We start from the raw sequence: 14,996 nt of genomic DNA, 5'->3' as shown, positions 1-14,996 counted from the left end.
ACTATTATATTAATACAAACAATGCTACAGTGAATGTCCTAGAATATATGCCATTTCTCACCTGTGAAAATATAATCGTAAGAGTATGTACATCTTAAATTTTGATAGTAGCATCTACATTACTCTCTATAATGGCTATACTACATTTCCACTCCTACCAGCAGTGTGCAAAAGTACCTATTTTCTCCTGTCCTTGTGAAGAATGTTACCAAACTTCTTGATTTTTGCCCACGTGATAGGTGAAAAATGGCATCTCACTGTACTTTGAATATACATTTAGTAGCATAAGTGATATATAAAAATCATTTTCCTTATCTCATTACCTTTATATTATAAATTAGCTCTCTGTCAGTTATATAATTGAAAATAATTTTTCCTGGTTCTTGTGTGTTTTTTGAAATAGTTTAGGGAGGTTGTTTTTTTGCAATATACAAATGATTTATTTTCATGTAGTTGAACTTATTTTTAAAGGATTCTTGGATTTTATGCTATATTTGGAAAGATCTTCCCTATTCCAATATAATTTTTTAACACTCCTTATTTAATTCTAGTATTTTTAATTTAAAAATAACACTTAGTAAATTCAAAAGTATATAAACATAAAGTACTAAACTACTAATAAAATTTTCATCATTACAGAAAGATAGAAATTTTAAACAAGAGGCCACTTCATGATTTTCCAAATGAGTTACAAAATAAACAGAAATAATCAACTCTATAAATGTATAGACTTATGCTTGCCTGATATCAATGTCATCTTGAGTCTCTGAGTGCTCAGAGTAATCAGAAGTTAAAATTTTATGGAGCATTTCTTTTAGTACTTTGTAAAACAAATTCTAACACATTTCAACAATCAGAATGAAGCTATTATATGTGGTTTCTCTAATTTAAGGGCAAACATATTCTTTATGGGTAAACAAATATGAAGCAATGTTAGAAAGCTCACATGGAAGGATACAGTTCTACCTTTTCTGACATATGAATGCACGCATGAAAATGATGCATTGATTGTGGCCTTTTATTCACTTTTTAAAAAACCAGACTGCTCTTCCTACCTTGTATGTGTTCTTTCCCTATTGTATTATTTGTTGGAAGACAAAGAAATTTTCACTACTAATCAGTATCTCTCTTGATCTATAAGAGCTACCAAGTTAATACTTTTGGTTTTCCAGGGACGACATACTGTGTTTTGAATAGGTAGTAGCCCCAATGTTTACAACCAAACAAGAATTTAAAGAAATAGGAATAGGCACTTTTCAAAACGAAGCACACTGGTAAAAACAATGAACAGATCTCAGTAAGGCCATCTAAAGCAGTCTAACATATATTTAAGTAGAGATCCCCTGAAAAAGAGATAGTGAAGAACATATAAAAATTTGAAGAAATAATCTCCAAATATTATCCAAACTTGATAGAAATTCTAAACCTACTTTCTAAGAAGCTCAAAGAACCTAAACAAGATAAACATGAAGAAATTTACATCGAGGCATGGCAAAATCAAACTGTTGAAATTGTTAATAATGAAATAATCTTAATACCAAGCCAAGAACAAATTAGGTAGAAGAGAATAAAGATGGGAATAAAAAGTGACTTCTCATGAGAAACAATGTAAGCTCCAAAACAGAGAATAATTTTTGAAGGATATTTTCACTATTGGATTATAGGTTAGTAGTTATTTTTCAATAGTTAAAGTAAAATAAATTTTCAGAAAACGAAAGTTGAGAGAATTCAGTGACAGCAGATATGCACTATGATATGTTAAGGGAAGTACTTCAGGCAAAAGAAAAATGGTAACATGTTTTGTATCTACACAAAAGGAAAAAGAGTACCAGAAATGGCAAATATATGGGTAAATGAAAAGACATTTTCCCTCATATGATTAAAAGACACCGAGTAAAATAAGAATTTTGTGTGGCCTTCACAGTATATGTAACTAAATGTATGAAAATAGCATGAAGGATGCAAGGGGGAAATATAAGACTCTTATCAAGTTAAATCAGATGTGAAGTAGTATATTATTATTTGAGGTAGACTAAGATAAGTTAAAGATGTATATTGTGAACAGGAGCAAGAATAAAACAATAAACTAGGGAGGAAAAGTGAATATGCCAACAGAGAAGAAAAAATGGAATACTAAAATAATAGAAAATAACTCAGTCAAAAACAAGTTGGAAAAATTTTTTTTAATGAAGGACCACAGAATACATGGAACAAACAGAAAACAAGTAGTGAGGTGGTAGGCTTACATGTAACCATGCCAATGACTACATTAAACGTAGATGGTTTAAATACTCCAAAGACCCAAATATAGTTTGTCTATAAGAAATCTACTTTAAAAATAAAGGCATGTATATGTTACAAGTAAACAATGAAAAATAGTATTCCATGTAAACTTTAAAAGAAAGCAGGAGTACTGATTTAATTTAAAAGAAAGCAGGAGTGCTGATTTAATGTCAGACCAAGTGGACTTCAAGAGACTATTACAAAACACTGTGTTTATAAAGTTTATAAAAATAAAAGGGTCAGTTCCCCAAGAGGTCATGAAATACTGTTAATGCATCTACTAACATCTTCAAAACACACAACGCAAAACCTGACAGAACTGAAAATAAATAAAGAAAAATCCACCATTATAAATGAAAACTCTTAATACTCTTCTCTCAGACAATACTCTTCAACAAACAGGCTGAAAACCATTAAGGATAATAGAAACCTTGAACAACACTATCAACCAACTTGATACAATTGATATATATCTTTAAAAGTTTAAACTCATACATAATATTTTCTGTATGATCACAATGTAATTAAATTGGGTGTCAAAGTAAAAATTATATTGGGAAAATTCATAAATAATTTACAATAAAGCAACACACTTAAAAAGCACATAGATCAAAGAAATCATAGGGAAATTAGAAAACAGTCTGAACTGAATGCTATTATAAATGACATATTTGTGGAATGTAAAGGAATGCTTAGAGAAAATTTACAGGTACTGCTATTAGAAAAGGAAAATTTCCTACCCTAATAAGTTAGAAAAAAAGAAGCAAATAAGTCCAAAGTAGGAAGGACGAAAATAATGAAGTAGAAAGAGAACAATAGAGGGGAAAAACTAATAAAAAAGCTGATTCTTCAAAAAGTTATATAAAATTGATAAACCTCTAGCTATACATACCAAGAAAAAAACACAAATTACCAAATTAAGAATGAAAGTGAGGACATCAGATTATTACAGACATTAAATAGATGATAAGAGATGCTGAAACAATTAGACATTTGTATTTTTTAAAATGTACAGTAGTCCCCTCTTAACTACTTTCTGCAGTTTCAGTTAAATGTGAATGTGATGTGAATTACCATCTCATATCATCACAAGAAGGGTGAGTTGGCCGGGCGCGGTGGCTCACGCCTGTAATCTCAGCACTTTGGGAGGCCGAGGCGGGTGGATCACGAGGTCAAGAGATCGAGACCATTCTGGTCAACATGGTGAAACTCCGTCTCTACTAAAAATACAAAAAATTAGCTGGGCATGGTGGCGCATGCCTGTAATCCCAGCTACTCAGGAGGCTGAGGCAGGAGAATTGCCTGAACCCAGGAGGCGGAGGTTGCGATAAGCCGAGATCGCGCCATTGCACTCCAGCCTGGGTAACAAGAGCGAAACTGTCTCACAAAAAAAAAAAAAAAAAAAAAAAAAAGGGTGAGTACAGTACAATAAGATATTTTGAGAGAGAGATAGACCATATTCCCATAATTCTTATTACAGTATATTGTTAAAATTGTTCTATTTTATTTTAGTTATTGTTAATCTATTATTGTGCCTTTATTGTGCCTAATTAAAAATTGAACTTTATCTTAAGTATGTATGTCTACAAAAAAAGTAGTATTTATTGGGTTCAGTACTATCCTTGATTTCAGGCATCCACTGGGGGGTCTTGGCCCATATTCCCCACAAATAAGGGAGGACTACTGTATCTTGATTTATATTTCACACCATATAAAACAACTAACTCAGAACAGAGTTTTAGTGAAAATTATTTGTTCAGAAGAAAAAAAGGAATATCATTGTGACCTTCATTTAGGCAAAACTTTTTTGGGTAAAACACAAAAGACATGAATTATCAAAGATGAATATTCACAAATTGTACCTCATGAAAATTTAAAATTTCTATTAAGAAAATTAAGGCAAGCTCCAGATTGGGAGGAGATATTTGTACACTATATATCTTATATTAATTGTCTATTGCTGCATAATGAATTGCTTCAAAATTTAAGGGCTTAAAATAGTCACATCTCTTTCCGTGTAGTTTCTATAGGTCAGGAATCTGAGCATAACTTGGTTAGGTCCTCTGGATTAGCCTCTTTGATGGGTTGCAATCAGAATGCTGGTCAGGACTGCATTCCTCTCTGACTGAGGCAGGCAACATCTGAAATGGGTTTCCAATGATCCCTACCTCCTGGTAACTCACTCCCATACATAATTCCCTCTTCTTGAGCATGGGTTGGGCCTAATAACTTGCTATTAATGAGCAAAGATTTGCTACTGCTAAGACTAAGTTATAAAGACACGTATTAACTTCCTGGGGTTGCCACATATCTTGTAGTTGTGGAGGCTTGAAGTCCAAAATCGCAGTTATTGGCAGGACCCTGCTCTCTCCAAAGGCTCGAGGGGAGGATCCTTCCTTGCTTCTTCCTAGCTTCTGGAAATCCTTGGCATTCCCTGGCTTGTGGGTACATGATACCAGTCTCTGCCTCTTTTGTCACATGGCTTTCTCCTCGTGTGTCTCTGTTCAAATTTTCCGCTTATAAGAACACTAGTCATATTGGATTGAGGGCCCACTGTAATCCAGTGTGACCTCCTCTTAACTTGATTACATCTGCAAAAACCTTATTTCTAAATAAGGTCATAATCACAGGTTTTGGGTAGACATGACTTTTTGGAGAACACTGTTAACCTAGTATAGATTGTGACTTTTCTCCTCTTTACATTATCTTTCCCTCTTCCTTGTTTCATTGCTGAAGAGAGCTGTCATGTTGTGAGCTACCCTAGGGAAAGGCCCACACTGCAAGGGACTCTGCAATGTGGGAAGACTCTGTCCAATACCAGGAAGAATGTGAGGCCCACAGTTCGTTCACAATTTAGTTTCCTGAATTGAATCCTGCCAAAAAACACCTAGTGAGACTGAAAGTGTGTCTACCCTAGTTGAGCCTTAAAATAACTGCAGCCCCTGCTGACACCTCAGTTGCAACCTGTGAGAGACCCAGAGCCAGACAGAGGACTCAGCTAAGTTGCACTCAGATTCCCAACTCACAGAAACTGTGAAATAATATTGTTTTAAGCCAGTATGTTTTGGGGTAATTTGTTAGCAATAGATAATATGAAATCTATATCCAGAATATAAAGAACTTTCATAACTCAATAATAAAAAAACAATTTTAAAGTGAACAAATCAAAAAGATGCTTCATCAATAAAATGATATGAATGATAAGTGAATGAAAAGATGCTCAGTGTGATTAGTCATTAGGGAACTATAAACTAAAGCTACAATGTCACTACAAACATTTTAAAATAGCCAAAGGAAAACAAACAAAAAACAAGAACAAAACCAGGTAATGTAAAATGTTGTAACTGTAGAACAACTGGAAGTCTTACACAATGCTGGTGGGAATGCAAAATGGTACAGCTCTTTGGAAAAGTTTGGCAGTTTCTCATGAATTTAAATACACACTTACTGTACAATCCAGCAATCTCACTCCTAAGTAGTTACCCCCAAAAAGAAAAAAACTTATTTCCACACAAAATCCTGTCCACAAATGTTTGTTACTGCTTTATTCTAATTTGCCACCAAAATTTCCATCAAATGTGAAAAAGAATACTATTCAGCAACAAAACTGACAACTAATACATGCAACAACACAAGTGAATCACAAAAGCATTATTCTAAGTGAAAGAAACCAGCTATGAAAGCTATATATAGCTTTATATACTGTATTATTCCATTGTATGTGATATTACGGAAAAGATAAAACTACAGGGACACAAATCAGATCAGTTATTGCCAAGGTTTAAAGGCAGAAAAGGGAAATAAGGACAAAAGTATATGAGAGTCCTTTCGGGGATAATGGAAATATTCTATGTCATGATTGTAGTGATGGTAACATCATTGTATATGCTTATTAAAACTCACAGAATGGTATATCTAAAATGAATTTAACTATATGGAAACTATACCTCAATAAACAAGACAGGAAAAAATACAATTAGAACCAAGCAAATATAAAAAGCATAATATTTGATGACCAAATGGATTGTAAGGTCAGTCCAACATTAGAAATCAGCCAATATAATTCACCATACAAAGAAAATAAAGGAGAAAACCCAAAGGGTCATCTCAATAGATGCACAAAAGGTACTTATACAACACTCTATCATAAAAAAAAAACCTCCCAGTAAACTAAGAACTTTTATTATTATTTATTGATTCATATTCATACCCTTGTATAATCCCCTCCCAATTGTACCAGGATTGGTCTGTGTGACAAATGATGCAACTCAAGTGATGGCATGGTATTTCTGAGATTAGGTTATACAAAACACCACTATTTCTATGGTTGTACTGTCTCTCCTCCTCTTGGCTCACTCCCTCTGGGAGACACCATCTGCCATATCATGAAGAGACCTAAAGAAAGGTCCAAGTGAGGAAGAATGGAAACTTCTTGACAATAGCAATTTGGAAGTGGATCCTCTAGTCCATGTCAAAAGCTATATATACTGTATCATATGAATGTATACCTTCATGTGACTTACTTCATATGACATATATATGAATGTATACCTCCATGTGACTGCAACCTCACAGAGGGGCTGAGCCATAACCATTCAGCTAAGCCTCCCCCAGAATTCTGACTCTCAGAAGCCATGTGACATAATGTTTTTTTTTTTTTTTTTTTTTTTTTTTTTCCCCAGCTGCTATGTTTTGGGGTAATTTGTTACAAAGAAATAGATAATTAATATGTTGGACTAAACATAAAAAGATAATGTATTCGGTGAAACTGTAATTAAGAGTTACCCAATCAGCAGAAAAAAAGAAAGTCCTTAGCAATAAAGTTAACAAGATCTTTATGGAGAAATTAAAAAACGTATTTGAAGAACAAAGAATACCTCAGTAAATGGAGAGAGATACAGGTATCTCTCACCGTCTGAACACAATCTATGGAAACTCAGAAACTGAATACATTTCTTTTTAAGGAAAATATAATCCTGTAGAATGGAAACAACACAAATACTCAGCTAGTGAAAAATTTATGGTTAAGCACACTAGTATAAGAGAATCATATATAGTTGTATAAGAGGTTGAGGATATGGCTATTTTAAAGCCAAGCAATCATTAACTAAAAAAGAGTACAACTATATACAACAGTCACACACATATAATAAAGATCAAACTAGGAATGAAAATTAAAGCACTGGTATTTTGGAATTATGAAATTTTTCTCCACAGCATTGAAAGCAAAAATAAACATATATTAAAAATGCAACATAATTATCAATAGAAGTAAAAAATATTAACAGGCAGGGAAGTATAAAATCCATTTTAGTAAATGTTTCACCCAAAATAAAATAAGTAGTTCTGATGTTTAAAGGAATAAACTTCATTGGTTGTAAACTTCACTTATATGCTGTTTCATTACCTAGTTATTCCAAACACTACTTTTCTACTGAATTTTTTGCTTACCAGTCTTCTGGTTTGACGGCAGAAGGATCAGGGATTTTTGCTCTTTCATCCCATTCCTCAGGTTTTTTATCACTGGGATCTTCAATTTCTTTGGGAGGACTGATAGGAGGAACTACATCCTCTAAGAGGCTTCCTTTGTTTACAACTGTTTGATCAACTAACACCTCAAATGTGTCATCTGGATTCATCACTGAGGACCAATTTAAATATATTATAGTTATCGTTTTGATAGACATTTAAAAAATAATCTTTCAAAGAATGCAACTATCCTTAAGTTCATGGGTAAAGCTTCTATTCCCAACCAGAAATAGAGGAATAACCAATGCATTAAATCAAAATATTCCAAAATCACCAAATGTATGTCCTAAATAAAGATAAAATTTTGTTTTACAATTCATTTTTTTTTACAATGAAATGCTCCATTACTTCTCAAATAAAAAATAATACCAAATAGCTCTGTTTTGGGACTCATAACCAGTCAGCTTTACTCTTTTACAGTTATAGAATACAACCTAATCTTTTTCAGTATTAAAATTTTTTTGATACAATCTTCAAGTGTTGCAAGTATAACACAAAAAACTTGTTTTTTTCCTGAACCATTTGAGAGGAAGTTACTGACTTCATACACATCACCCCTGAATATTTTAATGCCTATTTCTTACAAACAAGGATATTCTCTTATATAACCCCAATACAGGCACCAAAATCAGGAAATTAACATTGATATGTTACTTCCATTTCATAGAACTCTTTAAAGATAAGGTTCACTGGCATTCAAACTCAATGACTTATATACTATAGTGTAAAATATCTTACAGGTAATTTATGATATTCAAGTTTATATTTACCTGCATGTTTGTTTCAAGGTAAATTCTAGCCCTCTAAAAGTCCCATGCCAAAAATGACATAAAGGACTCCCTTATCCTTTGTAGTGACAAAATAAAATATCTCTGTCCTAATTTTGGAAATACGGGGATCACTGGGTAAAACTTAGATCTTTGGAAAGAATGACAGATGTAAATAGCTGTCTAACACTTGCTTTCAGTAAGTGAAAGAAGTTAGGAGCTATCAACAAATATAAGGATCATCTTGACTTTAGTGAAGTGGGCTACCATTTTATGAAGAAATAGCTCTGAAGTAGTAACAACTCCAGAGGCTTCAATCACAATGCCAAATTATTCATATCAAAACCAAAGAATTCAATTTATGTACAAACTCAAATAATACAAAGCCACACTAATAGTTTCTCTCTTCTCTTTTCTCCACAATTTCCTCTTGCATTAAAGCTGAGATCATAAAATTACATTACTAAAATGAACGAAAAATCAAGATTGAAGAAGAGCTAAGAGTAAGATCTTAACTGCAAAAAACAACTAGATCCTTCCTAATTCAAAAGATAGAAAAATCTTAAAAAAAAAAAAAGCTTTCTGAATAAATTTTGCAACTGAAATTGATTCTTAGAAACTTCAGTCAAAACAAAGAATCCATATGATGAACAGGCATATGTGAAAAAAGACTGTTCAAAATCTTTGCTCCCCAACAAAAATTTTCATTTAGAAAACTGTATTACATATCTTAATTGATAACAAAAGGCACTGGATCATATAAAGTCTATAAAGGTACTCTTAAGGTTCTTAAAACAACTACAGAATAGTGTCATAAAAATATAATAGTATTAAGATTTTTCAAAAGAAAAAAGGCATTCAGTAATCCTAGCACAAGTATAGTAGTAAGAAAAATAAGTGTTTAAGAGTCAGACTTGATTTTCAATTCTAGCCCTTCAGTTACTCTTGTTTCCTGGGGCAAGTTATTTAACTAAGCTAAGGCAAAATAGAGAGACTGCTGCTCACCTCACATGATGGTTCCAAAGTGCCTGGCATACAACATGGTACATGTCAAGTGATGAATGAAAATTAGTCATTTTCCCCTAGTCCTTCTCTCTTTGCTTGCAGGGCCATTATGATGTGCCTACAATTTGAATCTTGCTCTCACCATTTTAATATTATATACATTTCCCCCTGTTGCTAAATATTTTCATTGTTATCATCTTTGTATGGTGCAGAAAACTCCCCTAATCATAACATTTAGGTTGCTCCCAATTTTCAGTTTATCTTCATACATAAGTAATTTTCTTTCTTCTGGATTATTTCCCTTAATAAGTATCTGAAAGTGGGATTGTGGTTTCAGAAGATATAAACCTCTATGGCCTTTGACATGTATTACCAAATTGCTTTTGACCAGGTTTGTACAAAGTCAAATGTTCTAGTTATATTCTCTCATTATTTTTACAGTTTACTTGGTGTTCCCCAAAATGCCTAGTTTTATTTTTCAATTATTTCATGAAGATGTTTATTATAACAAATCTGATATTAAGATAAAATGGGCATTGCCCTAGGAGACAAAATGAATGTTTCTACAATGGCAGCCGCCTTTGGGGGAAAAGATTGAAATACTTTAATCTTGGGTGGAATTGAAACTTGAGAAAAGAAGCCAATAGAGCCCTTTCAAAATGTCCTATTTGGTTCTAATATGCTCTGATTTTGATTGTGAGCTGACCAGAGCTCTATAACCATTATACTTGAGAATGGGAGAAACAATTCCTTATAATGTCCCTCACCCCCAAACCTATGCAAATTTCTATTTACTTTAGTATATTAACATATGGCTGCTCAGTGCGTTTCATTTTGAAGTACATGGCACTACCAACATGATGTAGGACGTAACAATAATCACAACTGCCTACAGAATAAAGTCTAAACTTTATAGCCTGGCATTAAGGGCTTCTTCCTTTTTATTTTCTAGTTTTCTGTTCTTACAGCACCACTGTCACAAAGTCTAAAATGTCCTTTTACCCTACTGTCCTCCACATTCTATCTTACTTCAAGATGAGTTCAAAGATAATATTTCCTAGCTTGGTTCCAAGTCTCCAAGCTGGAAGTAATATTGCTTGTGAACTCTTGTCTGTGTCTCATCTCTTTTTCATCTGGAGCTTTATCTTTTACCTGTGCTGTCATTATGTATGTCCTATTTTCCCAAAAAGATAAACTCCTTCAGGATGGGGTACATGTTTGTTTTTTCCTAAAGCACTTGCCATGAATATATCAATAGTGAGCAAATATTTTTGAATACATGAATAAATTAAAAGGATATACCAAGGGTATAAAGATGAGTCTTCCTGTCTGTAAAGAACTTTTTAAGGTCTACATCTGGAGGTTTGGCATGTTTCTCTTCAAAAATGCCAGTTTTGGGATGTTTATGTCTGAAGATAAAATGAAGTTTATAATCTTCTCCACATTTGTCTGGTCCAAACATAATGGTATAGGATGTTTTATCATAAAAGTTTTCCTTCAAAGAGAGATGAGTGTTGACATTAGTCCAGAATCACAGAGTAATTAATGAATTTCTATATTCTATCCAATGGGTAGAGTTTACAAAAATATATTAAATGATAATTCACCAAAGAGCCAGCTATTTAATACAAGTGACAACAAAGGACATGGGAAAATGACAAATTTTACTTCAATATAGATATTTTTAAGTACACACTACCTCCTTCCTGAAGATGTAAGACAGAAGCTGAAAATACTCCAGCAACATCATAATATGCTTTAATTATCTATGTAAATTTGTATTACTAATATTTTACTGAGATAATTAGGCATTAGAGGAAATCATATTTATGGCCTTAAGACTAAAATTATTATCCATTACTATTATTTAGGAAGATACCAGAAAATGACCCTCTGAGCACAAAATGAAGAGAGATTAGTTCAGACATAAAAACAGACATGGAGACATGTATTTCTTTATTTGGCATGGCATAGTAGTTAACAGCACGGGGTATGGAGTCAGATACTAGGGTTCAAATCCTACCACTGCCACTTAAACTAGCTGTAGGCCACCCTGAGTTAATTTTTAAACCTCTCTGCACCTCCATTTCATCACCTCTGAAGTATGGAGATGATAATAGTACCTACCTTATAAGAGGTCTCTGAGGATTAAGTGAATTAATTAGATAAAGTGCTTATAGAAATACTTGGCATTAGATTTTTTTGTCATCCTACCTTCAAGTGTTCATCACCTTACATCTAAAACAAGAGCTTCAGCATATACTACAATGGCCTCTCTTTCCCTTGATCCTAATAATTATGAATAGTATATGAAAAAGCCTTTCATCCACATTTCATAGCTTATATACAGCCATGTGTTCTGAAAATATTCTTCTGATGTATCATTTATCTTATTTCTGTTACATGCAAAAAGTCTGAAACAGCCTCTTGAGAAGGCTATAAGCAATATACCCAACGTTCCAATGGTCCTAATATAACCTCTAAGAAGTATAAAGCTGCTTCATCATGGAAAGTTTTTAAAATTAGTTACTTTCTGTGGGCTGCCAACTCCTTTTAATTTGGTTCTTAGGCCATTTTGTTTCACTGTTTCACTTTGTTATCATACTTCTCTAAACAAACTTAAGAGTCTTATTCTGTAAAGAAAATAACTCTAAACTATATTTCCAAGAGAATTTATAACTACTATGTAGTTTTTGTCATACAGACATGGTAAACTTTTTCATGTTGTTGAAGATTATAAAATTGGTGCCTTCAAGTAACACAGCTTTATATAAAACTTGAAGGCAAATTGTAGCTATATAAATTCATGTTGAAAAAAGTATCTACAGTTCTTTTCAATTTCAGTTGAAGATGAAATTTTCAGTTTTATCAATTGTTCCTTAAAAATACTTATTAACTCTAATAAGGTTTTCATAAATATTAAAATATCATACCAGAATCAAATCATCAGTGTCTGCTAGGAGTTTAATGTATGCACCTCCACAATCAATACCATCTTGAAAATTTACTTCATATCTGAATAAAGGGAAAAAGAACCGTACTACTGATAAATAAAAATTATAAATTGCCCTTTAAAATCTAATGTATTATTCTCAATTCATGTAAGTATAATTTTTTTTACATTATCAGAAAGCTCATAAAAAGTGTATCTACAACCTATAGGAAATAAGCAGAAATGCTTTTCTACTGCTGTAATACAAAACACATCATTAAAATATTAAAAATAGAATGATTATAATCAACTGCAGACAAACCAATTTGTTTAAATATTTTTTTCCATCAAAATTGAGATTAAGAATAAGATACTGTGACTAAAACTATAACAGGAAACTTCAAATTCTGATAAGGTAGGCACTATACATATACTTTATAAACTAAAAAAAACCAAAAGCCCTAAGAACCACAGCTAAAGCAAGATGTCTAAGAAATTGCTAATGATCTTAGATACCTAGAGGTCACTATACCTTACCATGTTAAATAAGTTGTATATTTAATTAAATACCTCCACCAGAGATTCGTAATCTCAATAATAAGCCGGATTTTTTCAGACCTAAACAGCCAGGAGATATGGGAAATTTTTGCTGTTTAGTATAACAGCTAAAAGAGTGAACTAACATGAGAGTCTTCTCATGAATTTACAACACAATGTAATTCTCAGCTAAGTTTTTTTATTTGTTGGTAGTTTTTAAAAGTAAATAGCCTTTTTATAGCTATGAAGCATAGACTTACTAAATAGAATTTAGGAGAGTTTTTTTTGTTAAATTGATGAATTATATGTGACAAAAATCAATGAGGAAATGGCTGTCAAAGTGGAAACAGTAAAAAAAAAAAAAAGGTTATGATTTCATTAAATGAATTAAAACAAAAAGACATGACAACTAGAGAAACAACCAGAAATAATGATCATTTTAATAAGGGACTATAGTTTTAAATTTTTCTGAAAAAATTTAGTGACAAGAAGGTAAAACATAATTTATATGATATAAATCATAATTTGTAGGATAGCATACAAAATTTTAACAGTTTGAACTCAATTGATGTACATATTTTGTATTAAAAAAACAGAGGAAACAAAATTTTAAGTATCTCTGATTTGCAAGGGGTGATTTTCCCCTATGCTTTCTACCTTAAGCTATCAACAACAGTGGCTACAAGCATGTACTTTAAAGTCAGAAAGACTTGAGAGTTATTCTGATTCTGCCATTTACTTTAGTGACTCCTTGGGTAAGAGCAAGTCATTTAAGCTCTAAGTCTCTATTTGCTCATCTATAATATGGAGACATGGCCCATACTTACACCTCAAAGGATTGTTAAGATGATTAAAGGACATCATGCCCAATGAGGGGCAAATACATGCTCAAAATGCTTCTGTGATAATCAGAAGGAAGGTATTCTTTTGTTCTTTTTCATTTTTTAAATAAAGAACAGTTTGTTTTCCTCAAAGTTGTTATTTTAAGCAATAGCTGAGAAAAATTTTTTATGAAATTTATGTCTTTGAAGACTATAAGTAGAAGACATGATGCATGATATGACTTACAAGTCATCGTTTTTAGAAAAAAAATTAAAAAGATATTGCTTTATAATAGGTTATCTGAGGATAAAACATTCTGTAAGATGGTAAGAACTAGAAAAAACAATTTTGTACACTGGTTCCATAAATGTGAAGATGGTTTTGTTGTTCCATTATGCCTAGATTCAATCACATTGTCTATTTCTCATACTGCAAACTTTCAGAGTTTTCAGATCATTAACTTTTACCTAGTATAAATGATTCACAATGGATTACCAAAATATTTATCATACAGCTTGACTGCTGCTAAGCTTCCAGCCATAGGAAATCCAAGGACATATGCAGAATATGTGTCAATCTTAATTTCTTTAGAGTATCATTTCTCAAATTGTTCCACTAAATAGTAATTATTGTTAGGTGGGAAAATAAACTTACGTGATCAAACATGTTTGGGAAACACAGCAGTAATGCTGAAAACAGGTTTTCATATGTAGAACTTCTTAGTCATTAATGGGCTAACATATTTCCTATTTTTTAAGTTAGGATATTCTTCATCTTCAATTATATTCATGTACATTAACATATATACAATTTGGGAAAAGCAGCTTTAGAGTAAAGTTATATCATAAATCAGCATTTAATATAAATCTCTTCATTTTATTTACCCCATTTCATTTTATCAATATTAAGAGGAGACAAACATTCACTCTCCTTTGAATTATTTTTAATCATATGAAAGACTGCTATTCAATTCTTGATCCTCCTTTTCTTTTCTTTCTTTTTCTTTTTTTTTTTGAGGCAGGATCTTATTCTGTCACCGAGGCTGGAATGCAGTGGTGTGACCTTGGCTTACTGCAGCTTTGACTTCCTGGGCTTGGGTGATCCTCCCACCTCAGCCTCCA

At 32.4% G+C, this 14,996-nt stretch overlaps 1 protein-coding gene across 4 annotated transcripts in view; it reads right to left on the bottom strand.

Moving 5' to 3' along the window:
* CLGN (calmegin) overlaps positions 1-14,996 on the bottom strand; it is a 55,395-nt gene that overhangs the window by 15,053 nt on the left and 25,346 nt on the right. For all 4 annotated transcript variants that reach the window (XM_021670321.2, XM_021670322.2, XM_064383860.1 and 1 more), the window contains exons 6-8: positions 12,518-12,599; positions 10,887-11,079; positions 7,735-7,924 (exon numbers count right to left, since the gene is read on the bottom strand). In XM_021670321.2, coding sequence (XP_021525996.2) covers positions 7,735-7,924; positions 10,887-11,079; positions 12,518-12,599 — 465 coding nt within the window. The remainder of the gene's footprint in view (positions 1-7,734; positions 7,925-10,886; positions 11,080-12,517; positions 12,600-14,996) is intronic.

Source organism: Aotus nancymaae, unplaced genomic scaffold, assembly GCF_030222135.1.
Source record: "Aotus nancymaae isolate 86718 unplaced genomic scaffold, 86718_ANA_hifiasm-v0.15.2.pri h1tg000033l, whole genome shotgun sequence".
In the NCBI taxonomy this organism is placed as follows: domain Eukaryota; kingdom Metazoa; phylum Chordata; class Mammalia; order Primates; family Aotidae; genus Aotus; species Aotus nancymaae.
This window is presented reverse-complemented; position numbering and strand designations above follow the sequence as displayed.